The 27,921-nt window shown below is 34.3% G+C and overlaps 1 protein-coding gene across 10 annotated transcripts in view; it reads left to right on the forward strand.

The window, feature by feature from the left end:
* The first annotated feature begins 2,775 nt into the window (after nt 1–2,775).
* The window catches only part of LOC131153246 (binding partner of ACD11 1-like), a 28,197-nt gene continuing 3,051 nt past the window's right edge, over nt 2,776–27,921 (forward strand). Inside the window, exons 1-4 of one of the 10 annotated variants that reach the window (XM_058105476.1) lie at nt 2,795–2,963; nt 3,069–3,099; nt 3,860–3,986; nt 5,455–5,530. In XM_058105476.1, coding sequence (XP_057961459.1) covers nt 3,871–3,986; nt 5,455–5,530 — 192 coding nt within the window. In that variant the 5' untranslated portion in view covers nt 2,795–2,963; nt 3,069–3,099; nt 3,860–3,870. Of the gene's footprint in view, nt 2,964–3,068; nt 3,126–3,859; nt 3,987–5,454; nt 5,531–27,921 lie in introns of all 10 variants that reach the window. The other 9 variants (XM_058105442.1, XM_058105491.1, XM_058105432.1 and 6 more) reach the window with 9 other exon arrangements.

The following is a 27,921-nucleotide window of genomic DNA, read 5'->3' on the forward strand; positions in this document are numbered from 1 at the left end:
TCATATATTCTCTTTTGCTTTGGTTTTTTGAAGTACAATTTACATCTCAGTTTGTACAACCTGCTCTAAATTTTAAGAGTATTTTTTGTAAGCAGAATTTATATTATATTCTTGTAGATTGTGATGATTCCAGGTTTGCTGGATCATTGGCTAGGTGAGGGATTATCGTTTAGAGAGGTGCTGCTTTAGCCTTTTGAATGAGTTTGTAAAGGTATTGTTACACCCGGTAAAGGAACAGATTTAGTGAATCCTTTGGTGGTTTTGCCAAATGCGAGGACGTAAGCTATGTTGATCCTGTGTCTCACTCTCTTTTTCCCTTACCCTTTATTTTCAGCATATTTATATTGCGTGAATGGTTTAAATTTGAAATCATATACACTACGTATATTTGGAAATCAAACAAACTTAAAGTTTAATTTTGATTTGGGTTGCGGAAACCGAAAGGGAGTTCGTTGGTTAAACCATATTTTACGGAAATCATACGAGAGTACGTTACTTGGTTAAAACACCCAAAGAAAATTAACTAAGAGTTTACTTGAATTCTAAATTTTGGGAAGAGTGTGGATGTGTGGTTGTAAATCATATAAAAGAAGCAAATTTATTTTAACAAGCATATTATTCAACTACAGGGCTTGATTCATATTTATAAGACATACATAAATAAACAACCATCCTAATTTCTTACTACTGTATATCTTAATTTTGGTTTGGTTGTTTGCTTTCGAATTGTATTTGATTAGTTTGGATAGTGTGGTTGATTGATGATTTAGTTGTTTAAGTGCTTGTATTGTTGATTATATAAAAGAAATCAAGTTATTGTGTATTTGATAAATTAAACAAACAAGTAAGAGAATTGATTAAATAATAAAAGAAGTTAAGAATTTCTAAAAAGATTTAAAAAGAAAGTTTTTAAATTTTTAATTCACCCCCTCTTGGGAAGCTATCCTAATTTCACTTTCTATGTATGTTAACTTAGATGATAATGAAAAGTTCATTTCTTTTTGTCTTTTATTCTAAATTCTATTAGTAATTATAAATAATATATTTTAAATTCTAAATTTATTAGTGTTGTCAATGTATCATATACCTACTCTTATAAGATAGATAAATAATTATTAATAAATGTATAGTCCCATTAATAAAATAAAAAATCTAATAAGGACATTACACATCAATATGTATTATGTATTAGTGAATGCATAAATTTAAATAAATTTTGTAGATGCTAATTAAATTAAATTACAAATTCATGAGATGATTCCAACAAATTAATTTTATTTATAAGATGATTTCAAAAATAACAATTATAAGTACAATTTTTATCTCATCAATAAAATTAAATGAAAAGAAGCAAATTGGGAATGTAAAGGTCAGCTTATATAAGTGGTTACAAAAAAATGTAATTAAGTTATGATAAGCGGCTATTGAAAAATTAAATCAATAACCAATGACTACTATAAAAACTAAACTATAAATTTATGATACAATTTCAAAATATTATCTATCAATTTCAAATAGTAATCATCTTATTAAATTATAAATTTACATGACAATTCCAAATTAATGAAAATAATTTTGAAAAATAGCACAATACTTTAGGTTTTCACCAAAATTAGGTCTAAAGAAAATGTTTGAAACATATGAAAAAAAAAATCGTGAAAATTTTGAGATGTATATCTAATTAATTACTTGGTTAAATTATTTTACAAACACTTATTCATTTTAAATTTAATTATGAATAGTGATTATTAAATATATTTTTATATTCATAACATAAATAAATAATTATGAATAAAAGAATACTCTTGTTAATAAAATAAAAAATTTTACAGTGAGTGTAGATATCAATAGTTATTAATAACCGTAAATTTAATTCAATTATGATTAAATACTAGATAAATCAAATTACAAATTTATAATATTCTTTTAAAATATGAATTATATTATTTATGCAGCGATTTTAAAAAAATAGTTATAAATAAATTTATACTCTCTTTATTAAAATAAAAAAATTAACCAGTATGGTAAACATTACCCTATACCGCGATTACAAAATAATTTAAATTCAATTATGATAAGAGATTATAGAAAATTTTAGTTCAAATGTCATTGATTATTACAAAATTTAAATTACTAATTTATTTTGCAATTTCAAAAAATTAAATAATTATTTATAAGTTAGTTTCAAATTATATATATATATATATATATTAATTGAGCAATTTAAAATTATTAAAAACAACTTTAAAAAACATCTCAACACTTAAGATTCCATGAAAGTTGGGTGCAAGAAAAATATTTGAAATATATGTAAATTATAGTCAAAATTGCATGGTCCGGTGAAAGTAGCAATCGAAAAATAAAAAAAGAAAACCTTAATTTCATTGTCACTTGAAATAATATAATTTTAAAAACAGTGAATACTATGTATAAATGAAGAAATTATATAAAATCAACAACTCACGTGCTATTTCTAGATAATCAATAATATTTTTAAATTTTGGATATTTTTAATTCATGAATATTGATTTAAAATAAATTTTCTGGCTCAATTTTTCCATTCAAATTTATATAAATTTGAACAGAAATAATATAAATTTATATTATATTTTATCTAAATTTATACATATTTAACTTTAAAATTTGAAATTAAGATCACCTAAGGAGATTGCGTTTAATTGACTGTGACTAAGTTGCATAATTTTATAATTTTTGATAAGACTAATATGGTAAACTATTGCGGGGCCCACTTTCTCTAGCGAAACGTAAAGCCTCCACGGTGGCACTAGCCGGCCTGATCCGTCTCTCGCTCCTCTGTGTCGCGTGGCATCTCCTTTTTACACTAAACCGCCGGGTTGGAATTTTCATCTCTCTCTCTCTCTCTCTCTCTCTCTCGCCTGTGGAAGCTCTGTTTCCTGCAAGCTATTCAACCAGTGCCCGATTATCAAAAACAGGTGTCTTATGTATGTGGTGCAATTTTTCTGTTCGGAATTCTCGATTTCTATGTTTTCCCAGTAAATGATAATGATACATGGGTACCTCGTTCATGGCTTTGATGTTCTTATTAGGTTGATTTATCATTCTCTGCTCTGAATCCTGGTACTGTTATGCTGCTTCTGATTTGGGTATTTTGGTTCCTGGATGGTTGTTGACTCGTTATTGTTTTGAATTCAGTTACTCCTGTATTTTAGTTCCTGGCTGCTGATTTGGGAATTTTAAACGTATTGGTGTTTGTTCTTCGTTTCTCCACAGTAGTTCTTTGGTTCTGTTTGGATCAATAATTTCATAACAGAAAACGAAGAAAAGGAAAATGAAATGAGACCAGTTTTCTATTATACTGTCTCTATCTCAAATACTGTTAACAAAAATTATACAAATGTGATTACAAAGAAGAAAAATCAAGAGTTAGAAGCATGAGTAATATAGTTAGTAAATTTGAGGACCACACTAATTCCTAGTTGTATGAAAGCAAAGTTCGGAGGTTTTTACAATTCATTTAAGAAAAAATCTAAGTATATAAACCAAATGGTCCAAATTAACAGGGGGGAAGCCATGTTTACTGATTGAATGATGCCTCTGAAAGTAAATGAGCTGACCTGGTATGGGCTGCTAACAGTGAAGGGTAAATGATCATCTTGTAAAGTATGGCTAGCAGCAAGGTGTTTTTGGCATTTACTTTACCTTTTCTTTTCCTTGATAATGCCCTTATTCAGCGAGAATTTAACCTAATAGATCATGAATAAGCATTGTAATGGTGAAATGACTTTAGAATTAAACTGCACTTTATAATTTAAATTGATGCACTTTGTTATGCTTTCAGCTTGATTCATTCAATTACTTCAAATTTTTTTCTGGTTAGATATCAAAATCATGTACTCCAATGGTTATACTGCCGAAGTTACAAGTCTGCCTGCTAGGGCAACGGAGAAGGATGTTTATGACTTCTTCATTCACTGTGGCATTATTGATCACATTGAAATCATCAGGTAGTCTTATCAGCTCTTGGTTACTGAATTCAATTCATTCTAATAATTCTTCATATCAAGTTTGGATTGTGATCCTCATTCTGTGTGAATTTACCTTTTGTTGTGGATTTATAGAACTGAAAGGCTGCTGATTTCATTATTTGAAAAAATTTTAGGTGTTTTTCTAGGACTTCGCTTATTCTTGATATCTCTGCTACATTTTTCAGTTTTCCTCGTTGAATGCGCATGGATTTTAAAGTCTTGATCGAGAGTGCATTTTAAAATCTTGATTTCAGGGTGCATTTATATGTTTATAGCCTTTAAAGGTGCATTTCCACAGGGAAACTGTTTAATAAATGGTACCATCATCCCAAATTACGATATAAAATTAGTTATATAATTGCAGAGAATGATAAAAATCTAATATTTTGATAATCATTTGTGCTTGTGGGTGCTAATTTTTTCCTTGTGATACATATAGGCAACTAAACTATTCCTTGGTGATTGTTTCTCTTGAAATTTTTGCCACCCATCTCTCATGAATAAATGATATTAGATAGCCTAATGGTCATAGGCTCATCCCACCTGACAATTGAACAGGGTTTAAACCTCACTATTCACCTCCTCCAAGTAGCTATCCAAAATAAATATATCATACAATTTTGATGAAGTTGGAGCCTTATGCTTACTTGGGTTCAAGTGGCTGTTACAAGATGTTTTGTCACCAGCTTGAGGAAACCAAATGTCCTGCAGAATGTTGCATTTAAAGTTTGAGCTTTTTTTGCTGCCTGAAATTTGTGCAGTGTCCATGAGTCTGGATTTTTTTTATTCATCCATGAAGAATTTTTTTTAGTCCTTATTTGATGGGCTATGATATTTTCTTTTCTTCCTACAACACCATAAATTAATAGAGAATTTCTATAAGATGTCTATAAAACAGGCTATGCTATATGAATCAAAATGTTAGGCAACTAATACGTAAGATGTCCAAAAAGTAATAGTTGCTAAAATAAGAATGCTGAGGTGTGCTAAGGTGGATAAATGGTATAACTCTAAATAATTAAATTGAGAGATGAACACATAAATTTGGCCTAGTACGTGTAGAAGATAAGGGAAGAACGGTTGAGATTGTTTGGGCACTTGCAATGTAGGTCAAATAATTTACAAGTGAGGTGAGCTAGTTAATTTAGTGTCCGTAGGGGGGCTAGGGGTAGACCTAAGATAACTTGGACTAAGGTTGTTAGGATTTAACAAGACTCTAAAGAGAAATTGGTTTAGATGCATGGAAAAGTGGGAGAGGATTCATGTTGCTAATCACTCATAGTGTGACTTATGGCTTGATTGTTGTTGTTGATGATGAAGTTTTGCATTTCCAAGTATTCAAAAAATCCTTTTCTCAACTTTTCTTTATCTTGCTTTATTTTGTTCTTACCTCATGAGAAACAAGACTTGTTTATGATATTGTGAGTTGGTCTTTTGTTCGAAGCAGAGCTGGTGAATATGCTTGTTCTGCATATGTGACTTTTAAAGATGCTTATGCTCTTGAAACTGCCATCTTGCTCAGTGTAAGTTTCCATTTGCTCCCCCTGGTAGGTTCTAATATCAATAATGACACACATTGCTTACATAAGAGTATTGCAAACATGTTTAAGAAATCCCATTGTTGGCGTTTTTGAATTGTGAAATATGGTGTACAAGCATTTTGCATTTGTTTAACTTCTGCAATATGATTTGAGTTTAACAGCAAGGACAGTCAAAAACTATCACCCCATCTCTAAAAACAACTGCTGTTGTGTTTTGAGCAACTTTACAGATTCCAAATAACTTTTTTAATGAAAAATAAAAAACAAAAATAATTTATACATTAGTGTGAAGACTTCTATCTTTCAGCCCATAAATTGACCCTTTTAACTTCTCCAAACAATCTGCAGAATTACTCTGGAGCTTCACATAGCAAGTGGAGCGGAATAATAATTCCAAATACTTTCCTAGAGTCTTATATTGTCATCATTTTTTGTATTATTTTGTTATTGTAAGAATTGCTAATAAGTCTTCTATTTCTTTGATAGGTAACCTTCTTTTATTGGTCATGGGGTGTCATATTTGAAAATAGTTTGGCTATACCAAGTCAACCTTAATTATTTAAATTCCTCTTAATTAACCATGAAATAAATGGTTCTTGGGCGAGGGCCCTCTTTTTTATTTAATTTACTCATGGACTCATAACCAGTGATACTATTCTTTTCTTGTTGGACTGGTCTTTGGGATGGGTTCTAGTCAATGTTGTTCATCAGACTGTAATTGAGGGACGATCATCAATTCACAGTTCTTATTTCAATCTAAAAAGAAAAAAGAAAGAAGAAAGAAATTAAAAATGAGAAGGTTATTTGCAAGGACTAACATGCACCCAAAGGTACTTAATTATTGAAATTTTGGAAAAGGTCCTCAATTAACATTGGATCTGTCTTTGAATTAGAAGGAGTTGGCTTGGTGTGCTCTGGTTGGTGCCCATTAGGGAAGGCCTACAAACCTTAACCTTCCCTAAAGAAGTGAAGTACCATCCATGTGCCTTCCCAAGACACACAAGAGTCAGTTTGTCACCTGCTCATTAGTTGACCATATATCCCATTCTTTTTTGCTTCCATTCCGACTGGCATAACCCTATTTGACAATGCTCATGGTTTGAAATAGTGGTAGAGGGTAGCGTAGCACAATAGTAATGAGTGTAGTGGGAAGTGGGAGTAGTGGATGCTACATAATAGGAAGTGGGTGTAATGCTGGTGAATACTTTTTCAAGCACACACAATCTTATGTATATTGGTTTATATGCATGTTTTAAGCTCTCAATCCTTTTTATTAAGGAGTTCTAGTGTATTTTGGATCCTTTAGTTCAACTTACTGGCGTTGTTTAGTAAGAGCAATAGATTTTACATTTGTTTTAAACAGCTATTAATAGAAAAATTATATTTTTTTCCCTTTTTCATTAATGATATGTGTGATAAATTAATTAATAAAATAGAGTACATTATCCACTCCATTAATCTATTAAGCACTTTTGACATACAAATTATACAATAAATTAAACAAGTTCTATTATTTTATTTGTTAAAGTAATAAAAATCTAATAAATTTATACCAACGAGTTATATTGTATAACTATAACCTAAAAGCTTTAAAGAATAGAAAAATAAATTACTAATATTATCAAAAATTAAATATACGTGTTTTTAACAAAATAAGGGTCATATTAAATTGTTCATTAATGCATCTCTTGCCATCATCATTCTTATTATAATCTTCTCAACCCCCTTTTCACATAGCTTATAGAGAATGTCTTATCAAAGGTGAAAAAAAAAAATTGAGAAAAATAAAATATAAAAAATATGCTTTTACCGTAAAAGTCTTATGGCCATTAAATAATGGTCATAGCGACTATTATGTAATTATCGTGGTTTGTAACGGCCATTATGCCTGTATATTTCCTTTCCACCAATTTAGTAGTTTGTAACGGTATCAAGAACCCAAAAGACCATTACATGATGGTGATACATAATGGTTGCAAAAGTTGTTTAAAACCACTGATTATATATGGTTTTAAATAGCGATGCGACCATCATGTAATGCCATTACATAACAATTTTTTGTTTTCTCGATACTGTTACAGATTGCTTAAATCAATGGGAAGAAAATTCATAGCTGTAATGGCTGTTGCAGACTGCTACCATTATGTATTGGCTGCTACGACTGTTACAGAAAAAAAAAATTTTATTTTTTACTTTTCATTTTTCTTTTTCCTCATTTCATGAGCCATTTTGGTTGAGCTATGTGAAGGGGCATGGAGAAAATTATAATGAGGATGATGATGCTATACAAATTATTTTTTTTAGTAACATTTGCACAAGATGCATTCATTAACAATTTGATGTGGACTCTATTTTGTTAAAAGAAATATTTATTTTGATAATATTAGTAATTTTATATTTCTTTTTCTATGTTGCTTCAATATTCAAGTTAGCATTTTATTTATTCAATGATAAATTAAATAAATTTATGTATAATAATTTTAAAGCTTAGGTTATAGTTATACAATATAACTTGTTTGTATAAGTTTATTAGATTTTTATTAGTTTAACAAATGAATTAATAGGATTTGTTTAATTTATGATATTATTTGTATGTCTTATGTGCCTAATAGTTTAATGGAGTGTATATTGTATTTTATTTTATTAATCAATTTTGTCACATATGTGGTTAATGAAAAAGTGAAAACGTACATAAGTTTTAGTGGTTTAAAACAAATTTACAACTTATTTCCCTTACTAACGACATCTATAAGTTGCTTAAAAGATCCAAAATGCACTAAAACTCTTTTTAGAAGAGTTGAGAGCTTAAAACAATAAAAAAAGAAGAAAAAAAAAAAACCAAAATACGTAAGATTGTGTGTGCTTTTAAAAAATTCATAGTTTTAGGTCTGCTCCCTTTAAAAAAATTCATAGTTATCCCTTCTCCCCATTATGTAACATCCGCTACTTCCACTTCCTGCAATTTCCATTACCGTTACCCTAGCTAGTGCTATTCAAAACCATGCAAATCCAAGATTTCACTAAGGGGAAAGGTAAAATATTCATTCGTCTAAAGTGGAAGGCATGAATTCGTCTCTAATGTATATTATGTGCCAAATATGAAAAATAACCTTTTAAGTTTGGAACAACTTTTAGAAAAAGGATATAACATCCATATGAAAAATCATAACCTTTTGAGATAGCTAAAATTGAGGCAAGGGAGGTTGAAACTAAATTTGGATGGGAGCAGCTTGGGGAAATCAGGGCTGGCGGGTGGTGGTGGCATCCTTAGAGACTGTACAAGTTCTTTTATTTTTGGATTTTCAAAATATTTTGATTCTTGTTCCAATAATGAAGTTGAATTGAGAGCAGTGATGGAAGAAATAAAGCTTTGCAAACAATTGGGCCATACTAGTATTGACATTGAATATGATTTGAATATTGTAGTAAATTGGATAAGATCCAATAAATGCTCTTTATGGTATTTATGAGATTTTTGGGAGCAGCTTATTGATTTATTGGAGGGAGTAGATTTTTCTATAAATCATTTGTATAAAGAAGGGAATAAAGTGGTAGATGCTTTGGCTTGATAAGGTGCCATAGGGAGGAATAATTTGTTTACAAATAGTAGTCAACTTCCTAGAGTTATCAAAGGTTTGTATAGATTGGATAAGATGGGTATGACTTATATGAGGTATGTTTAGTTGGTTTCCTTTAGGTATTGGTTTAGGTTTGTTTCCTTCTTTTATTTGGTTTAATGCATGGGGTGTTTTTTGGTTTTATGTAAGCCCCAAGTGTCCTTTTGTTTTCACAGTATTCCTCTGCCATACGTGAGGGTTATTAATAAACTTGGGATAGGGCCGCTATGTGGGTGGCTTCTGGCTCTTTTAAAAAAAAAAAAACTTCATAACCTTTTGATAAAAGATCCAAAAAATGAAAATTGTTTGGTGGCAAAAGTGATGATGACTAAAAATAAAATGTTTAAATTAAATATCCAAACTGGTGTTGCCAAATGTTTGAAGGCTTGCCTAAATGATTCTTCTCGGCTTTGGCATCTAGGTGTTGTTTGGTAATTGGGAATCAACTCTAGGAATCAAAATCGGAATGATTGACTCCCGTTCCTAACATTTGTTCTATGCTAATCTTATTACAAATCCCATTCTATGTAGGAATGGGATTCTACCTTTTACTTACTTTTTAATTCCTAACTTTTACTCTAGAGTCAAATCCTAATTCCTAGAAACATAACATTTAGTGTAATATGATAATTTATATAAATAATATAATATATATTACATAAATTTTAAAAATAATATCAATATTATGACATCATTATTAATATTTATTATAAATTTTATTATAAATATTAAACCATCATTATTAATACTTTTTATTATATATAATAACATTATGACATATAAAAATTAATAGAAATATATTATATGTTAAAATATTGCAATATACTTATGGTCTGATTATTGATTTATTATGCAACAATTTATAATCTTAAAAATGAAATAAAATATTTATTATTATCAATAATTACAAATATATAATAATAAAATTTAATAATGATATAGTTTAGAGAAAAAATATAATTATTGTATATTAAATATACATTGGCACATATATATTATAATGTAATATTATATATAATATAATAAAATATATATTATATAAATATAAAAAATAATATTACATAATACTATATATATTATAATATAAAATATTTTAACCATTTTTAATAATATTTACATTACATATAATAATATTATATTACATAAAAAGTAATAGAATAGTATTAAATTATAAAATACTATAATGTAATTGTGGTATGATTATATTATTATGTAGAACCTTAAAACAAGATAAAATTAATATTATTAATATCATTAATACAAGTATATGATAGTAAAGTTTACTAATTATATAATATGCAAAAAAATAATAAATTACTATTGTGTAATAAAATATAATTCTATGGTGATTATATTATTAATTAATATTATTAATTCAAGTATATAATAGCAAATTTTACTAATTATATAATATATGAAAAAGAATAAAATACTATTGTGTAATAAAATATAATGCTATGGTGGCTAATTTATTATATTATTATTTTATATTGAATAATAAATTATGTTGTCATGCTATAATATATGAGATTTTTATTTTTATTTAATAAGTTACATATTAAAATATAATACTTATGAAACATAAGATAAAATATGCTATTAATGATATAGTTAAAACAAAATAATACTAATAAAAAATATGATAAAATATAATACGCAAAGTATAATCAAGTATATGATTATCAAAATGATTTTATTGTAAAAAATTATTTGTTACATAGCATAATAAAATAATAATATGTAATAATTATATTTATAATATTATTTCATATTAAATTAATTGAATAAATTTTTTATACTAGCTAGACTCATTTGTGATTTCTATGTTTATATATTCCAAACACTATAATACAATTTTGATTCCGATTCTGTGTTGAACCAAACAAGAGAGAGGAACCTGGCATTCCGTTTTCGATCATAGTGAATTTTGATTCCGAGTCCGATTTCAGTTCCAACTGTAAACCAAACGCTACCTTCAGGTAAGTTATGGCCATTTGAATTTTAATAGTTTGAAATCAATTGTTGAATAATTGGGTAAAATGGAAGATCTTATCACAATGATAGGAGTTTCCCTCAATTTATGATATATGTCAAGTACATGCCAAGGAGTCAATGACCATAATACCCTTACTAGCTCTCACTTAGTAACCTAACATTAACACACTAATGACGCTAAATGACTAAAATAACCATCAATGCTCCCCTTAAGTTGGAGTATATATATGTATATATCATATGGTCCTAGCTTGTTACAAATGAATTTAACACAACCAACCCGCAAGGCTTTAGCAAAATAAATTAGGTAGTGGCAAATTAGACTTCACATGAATGGTGGTAATGAACTTCTACACAAGTTTCTCCCCAACAAAGTGGCAATCAACTTCAATGTTTTTTGTCTGCTCGTAGAAAATTGGATTGGAGGCAAAATGAATGGCATCTAAATTATCACACATCAACTCCATAGAATGAGAATGTGGAAAAATCACTTCTTCCAATAGGTTTTTCAGTCAAATAAGTTCACATGTAGTGTGTGAGGCATGGTCTTATACTCTAACTTAGCACTTGACCTAGCAACCACAATTTGTTTCTTTTTCCAAGAAACCAAATTACCACTAGCAAAGATGCACTACCCAATTGTGGATCTTTTGTTGGAAGGTGACCTAGCCTAACCTACATTAGTACATGTTTGAATACGAGTGTAACTTCGATTACGATATAAAAGACCTCTCCCAAGTGCACCTTTGAGAAATTTCAGGATGTGAATTATCGCATCCTTGTGACTTGTTCTTGGAGAATCAAGAGACTTCCTCAGAACACTTGTTGTGAAATATATATTTGGGCGAGTGACCATGAGATAATTCAACTCTCCAAGAGATCTCCGAATAGACTCCGATATCGTCCTAGGTTGGGCAAATATCACCCATATCTAGCTCTAGCCTTTTTTAAGGATCCATAGGTGTTTCAACGGGTTTGGATCCCAACATCCTAGTCCTAGATAAAAACATACTTCCTTTGTGACAAAATAGTTCCTACACAAGATCTCGATACTCCTATACCCAAGAAGTACTTCAATTATCCCGTATCCTTGGTCTGAAACTTAATTTACGGGAAATGCTTAAGGCTCTACATACTTTGATCATCATCGCCAATAATCACATTGTCATCCACATACACAATAAGTATAATCTTTTCGGATGGAGTATGATGACAAAATACAAAATGATTTATTACACACCGTCTAAGGCTACTCAAGTACTACTGCACTAAATTGACCTAACCATGCTCTGGGAGACTATTTAAAACCATATAATGACTTCTTGAGCCGACAACTAAGCCTGAACCCCTTAAGCAACAAACCCAGGTGGTTGCTCCATATAGGCCTCTTCCTTAAGATCACAATGCAAAAAAGCATTCTTCTCATTTAACTGATATAGAGGCTAGTCATAGGTGGTGGCTAAGGAGATAAATAAACGTACTGAGCCAAGTTTGGCTACAGAGGAGAATGTGTTTGAATAGTCCAAGCAATACTCTTGAGTATATCCCTTAGCGACAAAGTGATCATTTAATTGAGCCATATAACCATCTGGATTATCCTACACAGTGTACAACCAATGACAACCAACCACATACTCATCAAGAGGAAGAGGTATCAACTCCCAAGTTTCATTATCTTGTAGCATATGCATCTCTTCTACCATTGCTTACTCCACTTAGAATGGAATAGGACTTTAGAAGAGCAACATGAGATAAGAGTACTAACAAAACAGTAGTATAAGGTGACAGGAAAACATAACAAACTAAATCAAAGATTGAATGTTGGATACAAGTGTGTTTATCTTCTCAAATAGTAATAAAAAGATCAAGCACTTGGGAATAGGATCATCTGACAAGGGAACTAAAGGCATAGAAGTGGAAACTAGAGGTGGTTCCTCCTCCTTTGAGTCACTGTGTGTATACTTGCAAATTTGGATGATCCAAGTGACAAGAAGGATACAAACTGGATGAAGATGTTGGAGGATTGGATAAAGAAAATAGGTTAGGATCTGAAAGATTAAGTAGAGGAAAGGACTCATCAAGGTCAATAGAACTCAAGGAATCAAAATTGTATGGTGTAGAGTAAAAAAAGGTGACATCAGCAGAGACAGAGAGTTTGTGGAAAGTAAGGCTATAACATTGATATCCTTTTTGAGTATAAGAATAACCCAAAAAAATACATTTGATCACATGAGGATCCAACTTATTTCTTCCTAGATTTAATTGATGAATCAAGGACACATAGCTGAATATTCGAGGAGGAATGGAGAACAAAGGAGCCTTAGGAAAGATAATTGAATATGATATTTTACCAGCCAGAAGAAGATGACATTTTATTAATGAGAGAGCAAGTAGTGAGCATAGAATCACTCCAAAAAACATTGGGGACATTCATTTGATACAGTAGGGTTGAGTGACTTCCAGAATGTCTTTTTTTCAGATCTGCAACTCCATTTTGTAGTGGAGTGTGGACACAAGATGACTATGGACCATGCTAGAGTTAGTCATATGGACAGTGAATTGAGTACTTAAGTATACTTCTTAGCATTATTACTACAAAGTATCTGGATTGACATATCAAATTAATTCCTTATTTGAGAACAGAAGGCAAAAAAGATATTAAACAACTTAGAACGGTCTTTCATTAAATACAACCAAGTCATTTTGGAGTAGCATCTACAAATGTAACAAAGTACCAAAACCCAACTTTTAAGTGACACGACTAGGACCCCACACATTGAAATGAGCTAACATAAAAGGGACATGACTAGGACCCCACTCATTGAAATGAGCTAACATAAATGGGCTAACAACTCTTTTATTGACTTGAGAGGCAAAGGGAACAGGATGATGCTTTTCTAATTGACAAGAATCATATTCAAGGTTAGACATGGAACTCAAAGTAGGAACTAGCTGTGTTAACTTGTCCAATGACGGTAAACCAAGGTGATAGTGGATTTGATGTGGTGTGGCAGCAGAACTACAGGTAATAGGTGAAGAAATTGACTCAAAGTAGTAAAGTCCACTAGCCTCACGTCCTGTGCCAATTGTCTTCCTTGTCTTTAGATCCTGAGTAAGAACTGAATTAGGAAAGAAGGTTATAGAGCAATTTAGTGACTTTTTAATTTTACTAACAATCATGAGATTGAAAGGGAATTTAGGAATATGCAAAATAGAAGATAGAGAGATGGAGGGAGTAGGCTTTACTATTCCTATTCCTTAACAGCAGTAGGGACCATCAACAAGAGTTACTTGAGGTAGATTTTTAGAATATTGGAGAGTATAAAAGAAGTTGGTGACACCTTTCATATGGTTAGTAGCAACAGAGTCGATAATTCAGCAACTAGTGGGAGAGATATCAGATGACAGATAGACAATATGATTACTTTGAGCAGAAGATGCAATGTGATGAGATGCTTTTTGGGATGCTTGATATTGTAGGAACCTTGAATACTCCTCCTCTTAGACAATTATAGTACATTATTCACTCGAACAAGTGACGGATGAGGGAAATACCCTTTTGGGATTTGGGGACTCTATCCCAATACACATACCACCTCAATAGAGCAGCAGATCAGAAATACACAGCAAAAACATGTTTTTGGAATTCACCAACTTCATCCGAACGCGCACAATCTTTGACAACCAATGCAAACCACAAGCACAGGATGAACAAATAAAAAGCACTGCAAATACCACTGTTTTAGGCCCCAATAAAATTAATAAATATTACAACTTCAGGAAGCATCAAAACCATTCCATAGGTGCTATACATTAGCAACAAAAAAAGGCGAGGTCTATGCACTAAAAACATCATGAAAAGTTTCAACGAACTGCTGAATGAATTCAAGTTAGAAACATGCCTGAAATTAGCTTCGCGTGCCAGCGCATGGGGTCAGCCCTGGCTTCCTTCATCCGACACATGTGGCTGTAAGGGAGAAGCTCTAGAGATGGGATTTCAGTGGGGTGGGGGGGCACATTGGCAGTGTCTTCGGGTGACTCTGGTGTTGTTTTTGCAAAATCTATAGTGGTTTTGGTGTTCCTGAACTGGCAGTGTCGCCCCTCTTGCATTTCATAGCTGCTAGCTGTTTTTCAGGGCTATGGTGTTGCTGGAAATTCTTCTATGATGGTAAACATCCAGCAGATTCAGGGTTTTAGGCTTCAGTTTCGATGAAGGTATTTAGGTATCAGAACCATGTTCTTATGCCATGTTGAATAATTGGGTAAAATGGAAGACCTAATCACAATAATAGGTCTCTCCTAATATAAATCAAGTACAAAACGATGACCATTATACCCTTACTAACTATAACTTATTAACATAATACAGATACACTAATAATGCTAAATGACTAAAATAACTGTCAACATTGATGAACAACAAGAAGATGGTGAGAGATTTACCTTTGATTGTCATCCCCGCCAATTATGTGAAGGATGTGTTTTTTGTCAACAGTTTAGGAAGAGTTTCCTGAAAGAAACGGGTACAAGGGTGAAGAAGCTGCTAGAACTTACCCAGTATCTGGGCAATTGATCCCCCATCACTTGGTGAAGACAATTATTTTTGCTCTTAATTGATGACTTTAGTAGAAAATTTGGGTTTTATTTTCTCAAACAAAAATCAGAGGTGTTTAACTCTTTAAAAAAAAAAAAAAAAAAAAAAGAAAAATTCTAGATCCTTAATTGAAAAGGGAAAAGTGGCTATGAAATATAAGATATACAATCAGACACGGGGAGAATTCACATTAAATGAATTCAGACAACATAGTGAAAATGGAAGTCATCATCGTATGACGGTTCTAGGATCGTCTCAACAAAAATGTGATTGCGGAGCACAAAAATTGAACGCTCCTTAATATGGCAATAAGTATGTTAAAGAGTTCAGAAATGTCTAAAGAATTTTGGGCCAAAGCAATTGATTGTGCAGTTGTTGAACCAGTGCGCTAATAGAAATGTGTGATGAAACCCCCATGAAGCTTTGAGTGAAAAGAGGCAAAGTGTTTGTCATTTGTGAATGTTCGGGGGCATAGCATATGCGCATACAGCTTATCAAAAGCATTCCAAGTTGGATGACAAGAATGAGAAGCGTGTCTTTATCGGATATGACTCAAATTCCAAGGAACACAAGCTGCACAATCTAAGTACTGAAAAGTGATCATAAATTGAGATGTCGAATTCGATGTGAGCAAGGGTTTGGACACTCAAGTGAGAGGTATAAATCTTCATTTAAAAAAATGGGTAGAAAAAAGACAAATCCATTGAAATGCCTATTACTCCACCACTATCACTGCCATCACCTCATGGAAATCCATTATCAACATCATTGGAAAGAAGGCCACCTCAGATAAGAAGCCTTTAAGAAATCTACAAGGTAATGGAACATATGAATGACCTAATCATTTTTGTCGTTTTGCTGATTATGGACTGGATTTCAGTGAGGCAGTGCAAAATGCAAAGTGGAGAATGAAATGGATGAAGAAATTGTAGGAATCAACGAGAATGCTACATGGAAGTTGACCACTCCATCAAAGGGACATAAAGCAATTGGATTCAAATGTTTTTACAAAATGAAAAAAAAAAAAAAAGTTTAGGAGGGTGTTGGAAATTAAATTTGAATGTTCATTGTGTTTGTTACAAGCATTTGGGAAGTCTTTGTGAATTTGATGTATCTAAATGAACTCATGTACCTAGGTAAATAGACCACATTAAATATATTAGTTGTAGTTAATATTGGTTCATGTATAAGGCTTCATGAATAGCCTATGAATGGCCATGTACCCAAGCCATTTTCATCAACTAGAATCAAAGTTTCAAAGTGGTCCATCATTTCTCCACTGCTTTGTACTCATATTGAATTCTCGATTTTCCAGCAAGGTTAACCTGCCCTTCACATCCTGAACAAGTTTTGTAACAAGCAAATCTATCCCTGTTTTAGTAGAATGGTGGACAATCAAGTTTCTAGCTTTCCATATATAGTAGATGGGAGCAGATAAGAGCAGCCTGAATTTTGTGGAGGTAGCAGAATCTGGAGAGCCGGACTGTAGAATCCAACAAAACTCTTGATTCCAGGTAGGAGCCAGCTCGGGAAGATGAAAAACTTCATAAATCCTGCAATAAACAGAGGTGGAGAAACTACAGGAGAAGAAAAGATGGTCTCTTGATTCAGACATATTTTTTGCAGTAAGGACCTTGAGCATCAACAGCTGGATTCCATTTGTGAATCTCTGCTGCAGGGTCAGGAGCTTATTAAGAATAAGTCAAAATTAGACAAATAAGCAATGAAGGAGAACCTGGGGATGCATTTTTTGAACCAAAGAACTGTGTCCCAATTCACTGTACTGCTCTCTCCAATCTGAAACCAGTTTGACATTTCAGAGAAAGTTCCCATTGGAGGAGACCCGGAGATGCAATAAGGAACTAGAGAGTTGTACAAGCAACTGCATCCTTGAAGGATCTAATTGCAGCACTTGAGGTATGACACAAGTGCCATTGTCCTTGTGGGTTAATAGCAGCATCCACCAAAGAGTGATTAGTATAGCCAATGAGTTAAGAAATGTTACGCCCAAAGTATTTTCAGAAAAGTACTCTTGGACTTTCCCGATAAGATTACCATTGCCCCATTCCATTTTTTTCTCTTGGTCCGTTGAGCTAGACAAAACCATTATCCTATTCTTCTTCTCAATCCCTGCCCACCCATCCCTTTATTTTTATAGCATTATAAATTATTAACTAGAAGTGAAAAGAAAAGAAAGACAACCAGCAACAAGATGACAAAAGAAATCCAAACACACCACACAAAAGAAAAAAAAAACCTAATCCAAATCAATTGGAAAAACTTCCTCTTCCCATCATAATTTGTAGAGCACTTATTCACATTGACCATTTTTCATCTAAAATTTTAAATCTCAACCTTCCGATGACAAATGATTATATATTAGAATATCCTATTAGAGACTGGGGTCCTGCTATATTGCTGAGTAATAATGTGATTGAAGTTTTGTTCATAAAAGGTTTTAGATATGTTTTTTTAAAACTATATATATATATATATATATATATATATATTTTGTTACTGTTTGGCCTTCCATTTGGGTGTTACAAGCATATTATTAGATTAAACACAATATAAAGTCATGTTTAGTTATTCCCTGATGGTATGTTAGAATTGTGTTATGTCAGGTTGAAAGACTTTTGAAAAAGCTCGAGCTTGTCAGTTTTTGAGAACACTGCCTTTCGGCAACCTCTAGGTTTATACCAAAAGCTGTCACTGCTCCAAATGGGCCATGAATAAGGAAATGCAACTCCTTTTTCAATTTTGAAAACATACAATTTGCTTTAGCTTCTCTACTCATGACTTAATACTTCAATCAACTTCTTTACAGCACACTATAATGACATCGTGATGAACTGCAATGAGGCAGTACCGAGCCATCTTCATTCATGATTAGCTAAAATTAATATAAATTAACACTCATAAAAATATTACTTACATAAAAATGTTTGGTATTCCCCAAACAAATTTTAAAAATTAGCTTTAGCATTTAGATAAAAATGATATTTTGATAAAATATTTGTTCCATGTAACTTCATATTTGATGAAACTTGTTTCTTTATCCATTCATTTGTGTGTGTGTGTGTGTGTGCATGTGTGTGTAAGCAAGAAGAAGAATATTCAAAGCTTTAAGTACCACTAGGTGGAATTAGCCATATGAATCGTTTTTTAACAAATTTGCATGGTCTAGAATGTCAAATATTATGTGAATGGCCGAATGAATTGGCCTTGAGTTCTGTATATTATATATAGACTTTACAAGACTGCTATACATGGAAAGTAAATAAGGTCTAGCATGATTTTGGCCCTATACAAGTAAATTATAATCTGTCAAGCCCAGTACATGTAAACTAAATATATGTTAACTGTACAAAATAATGAATTGAAATATAAGTAAATAAATGTGGGCTGAAATAAGGAAAGAAATCTTTTTTCTTTGCTGTTTGTTGTTCCGTTGACAGCCCCCCTCAAATTGATGCGGGTTGATCAACAAACATCAATTTGCTATTTAGGAAGCAATGTCGATGACAAGTGAGAGCCGTGGTGAAGATATCCACAATTTGTAATTCAGTGCAAATGTGTGGAAGAGTGATAACACGAGCGTCAAATGCTTCACGGATAGAGTGACAATTGACTTCAATATGCTTCGTGCGCTCATGATAGACAGGATTGGCCATGATCTAGATAGCACTCGTATTATCGGCATGTAGAGGTGTAGGATCGGTCTCAAAAAAATTTAGCTTAGAAAGCAAGCCTCGAAGCCAAATAATTTCAGAACAAGCAAGAGACATCGCCTGGTATTTAGATTCTGTCGATGACTTAGAAACTTTGTCTTGCTTCTTACTCTTCCAAGAGATCAATGCATCTCCTAAGAACACACACCAACTAGTGATGGGGTGACGTGTATCCGCACAACCAGCCTAATCAGCATCGCTGTAAGCAACAAGGCGAGTAGAATTGCGTACAGGAAAGAACAAACCACGGGCATAAGTGTCCTGAACATAGCGTATGATCCTACAGATAGCAGCCAAATGAAGATGACGAGGAGTTTGAAGAAATTGGTTGACTTGTATAGCAAAAAGAAATGTCTGGTCTAGTAATGGTGAGATAGACAAGACTACCCACCAACTTCCGGTATAAACTCGGATCATGAAGTAAATCAGCCTCCTCTTTGCGAAGCTTGACATTTAACTCCATGGGAGTATCAACAAAAGTACCCTTCTGAAGGCTAGCTGTGGCCACCAAGTCACTAGCATACTTATGTTGATTGAGTGAAATACCTAAGGGACTACGATTCACCTCAAGACCAAGAAAATATGTGAGAGACCCAAGATCTTTCATATGAAAGGACTCTAAGAGATGAGTCTTGAGTTGGGCAAGTAAAGCAAAATCGGAACCAGTAATCACAATATTATCAAAATAACCAAAAGAACAACAATACTCATGTCGGATTTCTGAAGAAACAATGAATTGTCATACCCGCTCTGCCTGAATGAAAATTGTAATAAAGTGGTGCATAATTTATCAAACCAGGCCCTTGGAACTTGTTTGAGACCACAAAGAGAACGATGAAGCTTACACACATGTGAAGTTGGAGATGGAAACAAGCCTAGGGGTGGCTTCATATAAATACACTCTTTAAGATCCTTGTGAAGAAAAGCATTCTTAACATCCATCTGATGTAGTGGCCACTCACTGGAAGCAACAATAACCAGAATCATACGAACAGTAGTCATCTTAGTCACAGGAGCAAAGGTCTCTTTATAATTGACACCATATTCCTGATTATTCCCAAGTGCAACAAGTTGAGCTTTGTAACGATCCAGACTTCCATCAGATCGGACCTTGATTGAGTAAACCCATTTACAACCCAGAGGAACAATGGTGGGAGGACAAGGCTTAATGTCCCAGGTGTGATTGGCCTCTAGAGCGGCAATTTCTTCCTGCATAGCTTGTTGCCAACAATCATGCTTGGCAGCGTGTGAGTAGGAAGTGGGAATATCTAAATTGGACAATGCAGCAGTAAGAGCTGAAACAGAGTTACCAGAACTTGAAGAGGGAAACCTATGCCTGTTTGGGGGTATAGACACTCAAGAAGAGCAGCGTACCAAAGGCTCTGGAAGTGTTGCAATTGACTGAATTTGAAGTGTGGTAGGATCAGATATCGGATGAGCTACCGGAAGAGACTTTGGGTGGGGGTGCCGCATATACACAAGACCTGGTTTAAAACGAGAACTAACTGGATGAGGATTCGAGAATTGCTCCTCAAAGGAGGGGAGAATCACAATAGGAGAGGAGGGTACAAAGGACATAGGAAATAAATATTGATTTTCAAAGAAAATAACATTTCTAGAAATGCGTGTATGATGTAATGTAGGATCATAGCAAACAAATCCCTTTTGACACACATTGTATCCCAAGAATGCACATTGAACAAATTGAGCAGATAATTTATGTCGCTTATGAGGAGGTAAATGAATAAAACATACACAACCAAAGGTACGGAGGTTATTGTAACTAGGATGTTGAGCAAATAAACAGAAATAGGGAGACTCCATGAGTAGGACTTGAGAAGGTAAACGATTAATCAAGTAGCAGTTTTCATAGCCTCAACCCAGAACAAGGATGAAATAGGGGATTCCAACAAGAGAGTTTGGACCACATCTAGGAGATGACGATTTTTTAGTTCGGCTACTCCATTTTGTTGGGGAGTAGCAGGACATGAATGCTGATGAATAATGCCTTTAGAAGCCAAAAAGGCCTGAAACTTAGTAGACACATATTCACCACTAGAATCTATGCATAATGTTTTAATAGAAGCATAAAATTGATTGTCAACATACGCTAAAAACTCAGTGAAAGTACAAAAAACCTCAGATTTAGAGCGAAGAAAGTAGACCCAAGTAAATTTGCTATGATCATCAATGAAAGTCACATAGTATTTAAATTTTTCAAGTGAACTAACCGGGGAAGGTCCCCCAACATCACTATGGATAAGCTCAAAACACTGAGAAGCTCTACTAGCATACAAAGGGAAGGGAAGAGTTGAGTTTTGCTTTTACCAAGTTTGCAAGAGGCACACCCAAGAGATAAAGAAGAACATTCTTTATTACCAAGTAAACCAGAGTTCAATACATGAGATAAGATATGAGTATTGGGATGGCCTAAACGATGATGCCACACCATACTAAGATCGGAAACATTATTACAAGCAAAAGACTTAATAGAAGAAGCTAGAGAACGTGCTGGAATAGGCAAAAGTAGTGGAAACAAGTGCCCCACTTTAGGTCCCTTCACAATCGGCTCCCCCATTACCTGATCCTACACAACCCAACCATTACCAGAAAAATTAATAGCACAATTGTTTTCAACTAATTGACTAAAAGAAATAAGATTCATGGAAAGCTGAGGAGCAAGAAACACATTAGTGAACTTAGAAGAGTGTAGAAATCCCGAGTATCTTGGAGTAATTTAGGGAAGTATATATGTAAAGAATTATATATTCTTGAGAGAGATTCTTTTAGGAGATTATTTCCATATTTAGATTTTCCGATTGTATTATAAATATTGTGTATTGATTTGTACAAATTTATTCAAGAAATACAGAAATCATTCATTCTGATTTCAAAGAGGCATCTCCGACACAGCTATTGGCAAAGAACTGCCATTGGCAGTCTGAATAGCAGATTGACTAGCGTAGGGCCAAACATGACACAAGGTAGTGGGATTATTCATCATTGTGATTAGAGGCACCTGAGTCTACATACCAGAGATTAGTAGAATTGTTACCTTGGAGCCTCATTGCTGATAATGCCGAAATTGGCATCTGTTGCGCCATTTCGAGTGTGCAATCATTCACTGGAGGCAGTGCAGGAATAGAGAAGTTACCTGAAGAAAAGCCAGGGGCTGCAAAAGTCATTGTGGGGGGTACACTAACCGAAGTCTGGAATGCCTGGGCCTGACGATTTTGCGGGAGGATACGACATTCTTTGATAATGTGACCCTTCTTCTTGCAATAAGAGCATAATTTCTTGGAATAATTAGCAGCGATGTGTCCAAATTCTTTGTAGCAAAAACACTGTAAAGTGCTAGAATGCATAGACGGTCCTCATCGTTAAGCAGCATAAGCCACAAGGACAGACCTCGAACTACCATGAGATTGTGCCAGAGTAACTTGAGTACTAAGTCGTTGTTCTTCACGAAGTAATTCACCAAAACAAACATCTAGAGAAGAAACAGGAGAGCAATTTAGCAGAGACGAGTGAACAGATTCATACTCAGGGTAGAGTTTCATAAGAAATTGATCACGACGACTAGTCTCGTGAAGACGTTAAATAATGGGAAGAGAAGCCACAAGAACATCCTTAGTAACCAGATCAGAATATTCATTCCAGAGAGTCAGAAACCTTGAATAATAGTCTTTGATGGAACGATTGTCATGTTGAAACATGGCTATCACATGCTTTAATTGGAAATGATGGGCACCGTTATCTTGATGATATATTGTTTTTAAATAAGTCCACATGGATTGAGCGGTGTGATAAGGTCGCAAGTTGGGGACAATATGTGGCATGACCGAGCCAAGAAGCCAAGACATAATCCGAGCATCAAGCACGGCCCATGAAGGAACAACTGCTGACTCCTTGGATTTATCAAGATTGGGTGCACAATCTGTGCCATCAATATGACCCCAAAAATCTTTTCCCTTCAAAAGAAGTTCAAATTGAAAAGCCCACGTAGAATAATTGTTGCCCGTAAACTTGGCACACGGAGTCCATGCTAAATGATGGAGAAAATTGAGAAGCCCTAAAAGAAATAGACTGTGCCGAAAGAACAGACTAGAAAATCTAAAAGTCCAAAATAAACAATGCAGGTACAAAGAAAAATCAAGAACAACCTTGCTGCACTAAAAAATGAAATCTTGAACCAAAAAACTGCACTAAAAATTAAATCTTGAACCAAAAACCTGCTGTGCCGAGAAGATAAGTGCCAGAAATAGCAACACAAAATTGTTGCCTCCTTGCCGAGAGTCATAGACAGCAACAAAAACTGGAGAAATAAGTGGCAAACCAAAAACCTGCTGTGCTTGCTTGCTGAAAGTCACAAGCCTGCTTACCGAGAGTCACAAACAGCAATAGAAACTGGAGAAATAAGTGGAAAACTAGAAAGCTATTGTGCATGCTTGCCGAAGTCACAAACAACAACAGAAAACTGTTGCCTGCTTGTCGAGAATCACAAGGACATAAATTGGAGGAATAAATGGCAACCTGGAAACCTGCTGTGCCGACAGCCACACAGCCATAGAAGTACCGAAAGAAGAGATAAAAATTCCAGAAGTGAAAACAAAACCATAACAACCACGAAACCGAGATGACAAAAAAATTGAAGGGAAAAAAAAAACCTAGTAGTCGGCTGGCTCTGATACCATGTCAAATATTTTTTGAATGGCTGAATGAATTGGCCTTGAGTTCTATATATTATATATTGACTTTACAAGAATTCTATACATGGAAAGTAAATAAGGTCTAGCATGATTTTAGCCCTATACAAGTAAACTATAATCTGTCAAACCCTATACATGTGTAGAAATCCCGAGTATCTTGGAGGAATTTAGGAAGGTATTTATGTGGAGGATTGTATATTATTGAAAGAGATTCTTTTAGGAGATTGTTTCCATATTTAGAATTCCAGAGTGTATTATAAATATTGTGTATTGGCCTTGTACAAATTATTCACAAAATACAAAAATTATTCATTTTGATTTCATGGTATCAGAGCTAGGAGATTAACCGTAGCTATCAATGGTGGAAACTGCCGACCAAAGTAGAGGTTTGATGACCTTTGAATCTCACGAGGTCCCTCAATAGAGTTCCACAAGGTTTGAGAACTTCATGGGTTCTTCTTCGTCACTAGCGTCGTCACTGCATCTGGCCATCTTTGTCTTGATCAGTGCCTCCGCCAAAGCATCGCCAAGGCCCTTGTCGCCTTCTACCGTCGCCGAGCAGTCCAAGAAGGAGATCAAGGACAGCTTGGTCCACTACGACTGGGCCCTCCTCGTTGTTGATCCCCGATGGTGCGAGCCCTAGAAGTTCAGTGGTCGTAGTGCTCGCGCCAAGTTCCAGAAGTTCTACCACTACAAGGAACTGGAACCCATCCTCTTGCTCGGCCGCCACCGCTTCAACAACGTTGACATGCCCATCCGCGTCAAGGGCGAAGGCCACACCTCCTAGATCTACGCCATCCGCCTTCTACATTCACAAGCGTAGCATCGAACAGGTCCTCCGCCGCCTCATTGACATCAGACGCAAGCTTCTTCCTGATAACGCTGATTGTCGATCCGCGTTGTGTGGCCTAGAGGAGGAAGGAAAGACTGGAGCGAGACTTTGACGTCCGGCGAGACTTTGACGTCCGACGAGACTGACGTTTTTGGTTTAGACAAAGAAATTGGGATTGATGAGAAAATGTTGAGGCAGTTGGCGGACTAGACCTCGTTTAGTTATTACAGAGCTTCATCTTCCACAAATATTTCTTCGAGTTATTTAGCCCAAAGAGGAAATTTTTTGCAAGCCTTGAATATAACCTTTAGATCCAAAGCTCCTTGGATTATTGATTCTGGTGCTTCTGACCACATGACCGACGCCTATCATTTTTTCTCATCATATTCGCCCTGTGCTGGAAATTTGAAAGTTAAAATTACAGATGGATTACTCTTGTTTGTAGTAGGCAAAGGGAATATTCGACTCTTTGACTCTATCACACTAGAGTTCGTTCTTCATCTTCCTAATTTATCCAGCAACTTACTATCCATTAGCCAGTTAACTAAGAATTCCAATTGTTCTGCTAAATTTCTTCCCTCTCATTGGTTTTTCAGGAGCTATAATCGGGGAAGACGATTGGTAGTGCTAAAGAGTGTGGGGGACTCTACTAATTTGAGGAGGCTAATATGAGTGAACAATGTCAAACTGCTATTTGTGATTCTGCATTTGTTTCTTAGGATAGTGAAATTTTGTTATGGCATTTTAGGATGGGTCATCCAAATTTTCAATACTCAAGATGTTTATTTCCTTCCATTTGTTCAAATAAAACATTTTCTGAATTTCAATGTGAGACTTGTGAACTTGCAAAACACCAATGTAATTCCTTTCCAAAGTCCACATGCAAACCATCCAGACCTTTTACTATGATTCACAATGATTATAGGGGGGCCCTCACACTCGCTTAATCGTACTCACACGAAATGGTTTGTTTCTTTTATTGATGATCATACTCGTATTTGTTGGGTCTACTTGTTGAAAGATAAAATTGAAGTCCGTTCTATTTTTGTCAGTTTCCACTCCATGATTCAAACACAATTCCAAACTCACATTCTTTGAAAATTTTTTGGTGTACTGCATTTGTACATGTTCATGCTCACAATCGGGATAACTTAGAATCTCGTGCCATTAAGTGCATTTTTATTGGTTACTTTCCTACTCAGAAAGGCTACAAATTTTATGATCTTGTCGCAAAAAAATTGTTTGTTAGCCTTGATGTCACGTTCTTTGAAACCACTTTTTACTTTCAAAAGCCCTCTTTTCAAGGGGAGAAGTGGAGTGAAGATCGATTTTTTGATTTCTCTGTTGTTGAATCTGTGCCATATATTGAGTCTCCCATTGCATCATTTCTTGAACAGTCGTGTGCAAAAGATCACTTAAACATAGGGGGAGATGTAGAAAAACAAATTAACAAAGGAAATACTTGTTTACTCAAGAAAGCCAAAAACAAAGAATCAGGAGAATCTCATACTTGAGGCACCAAGAGAGTTGGAATTGGTGATAGCTCTAAGCAACCATGAGTCCACGCCCAATCCCAATTAGGTAATAGATGGCCATAAGCTTCCTTCTAATAAGTTTGCACCTGATGACATCAATTTACTCATTGTAGTCAGAAAACAAACTAGGTTATGTACTCTATATTCCTAGTCAAAATACAATAATACATGTCTTATAAAACTTTGTCTATAGGGTATCATGCTTTTACCTCTAACCTTGACAAGATAAAAATTCTAAAGAATATCCCGTAAGCCCTGGAGGTTCCTGAATGGAGGACAACTGTCATGGAGGAAATGTGGGCCCTGGAAAAAAAATGGAAGTTGGGACGTTATGAATTTGCTGAGAGGGAAGAAGCCAGTAGGTTGCAAATGGGTCTTTCACAGTGAAATATAAAGTTGATGGGACAATTGAACGGTATAAAGCCCGACTTGTTGCAAAAGGGTTTACACGGACCTATGGCATTGACTACATGGAGACATTTGCACTAGTGGCAAAATTGAATACAGTTCGGGTCCTCTTATCCTTGGCAGCCAACTTAGATTGGCCACTACAGCAACTCAACATTAAGAATGCATTTCTAAATGGCGAGTTAGAAGAAGAAGTCTACATGACGGTACCACCAAGCTTCAGTAAGAAAGGTGAAGAAAACAGAGTATGTAAACTAAGGAAGTCCTTGTATGGCCTCAAGCAATCTCTCAAAGCATGGTTCGACAGATTTGCGAAGGTGATAAAGAACCAAGGATATCAATAGGGGCAATCAGATCACACTATGTTCTTCCAACAGTCTGAAAGTGGTAAGAAAACAATTCTAATTGTGTATGCTGATGATATAATCCTAACTGGAGATGATATAGTGGAGATGGAAAGATTGAAGAAAGTCCTAACTACTGAGTTTGAAATTAAAGACCTGAGACCAATGCGGTACTTTTTGGGAATGGAAGTTGCTATATCAAAAATAGGTATCAGTGTCTCTCAGTGAAAGTATATCCTTGATTTCCTAATAGAAACTGGCATGCTTGGACGCAAACCTAGTGAAATCCCAATTGAAGCAGTAAAAAGGGTTGAAGACTGCGGAATACCAGTTGAAAAGGAGAGGTATCAGAGATTGGTTGGTAAACTAATCTACCTATCATATACCAAACCTGACATTGCATTTGTGGTAAGTGTGGTAAGCCAACACATGCATTCACCAAAAAAGACTCTCCTAGATGCTGCGTACAAAATTCTCAGGTACCTCAAGGGCTCTTTGGGCAAAGGACTCTTCTTCAAGAAATGTGAAAGCAAGGAAGTAGAAATTTTCACAGATGCAGATTGGGCAGGATCAGCAGAAGACAGAAGATCTACCACCGGATATTGCAC

Source organism: Malania oleifera, chromosome 1 (assembly GCF_029873635.1).
Source record: "Malania oleifera isolate guangnan ecotype guangnan chromosome 1, ASM2987363v1, whole genome shotgun sequence".
Lineage (NCBI taxonomy): Eukaryota > Viridiplantae > Streptophyta > Magnoliopsida > Santalales > Ximeniaceae > Malania > Malania oleifera.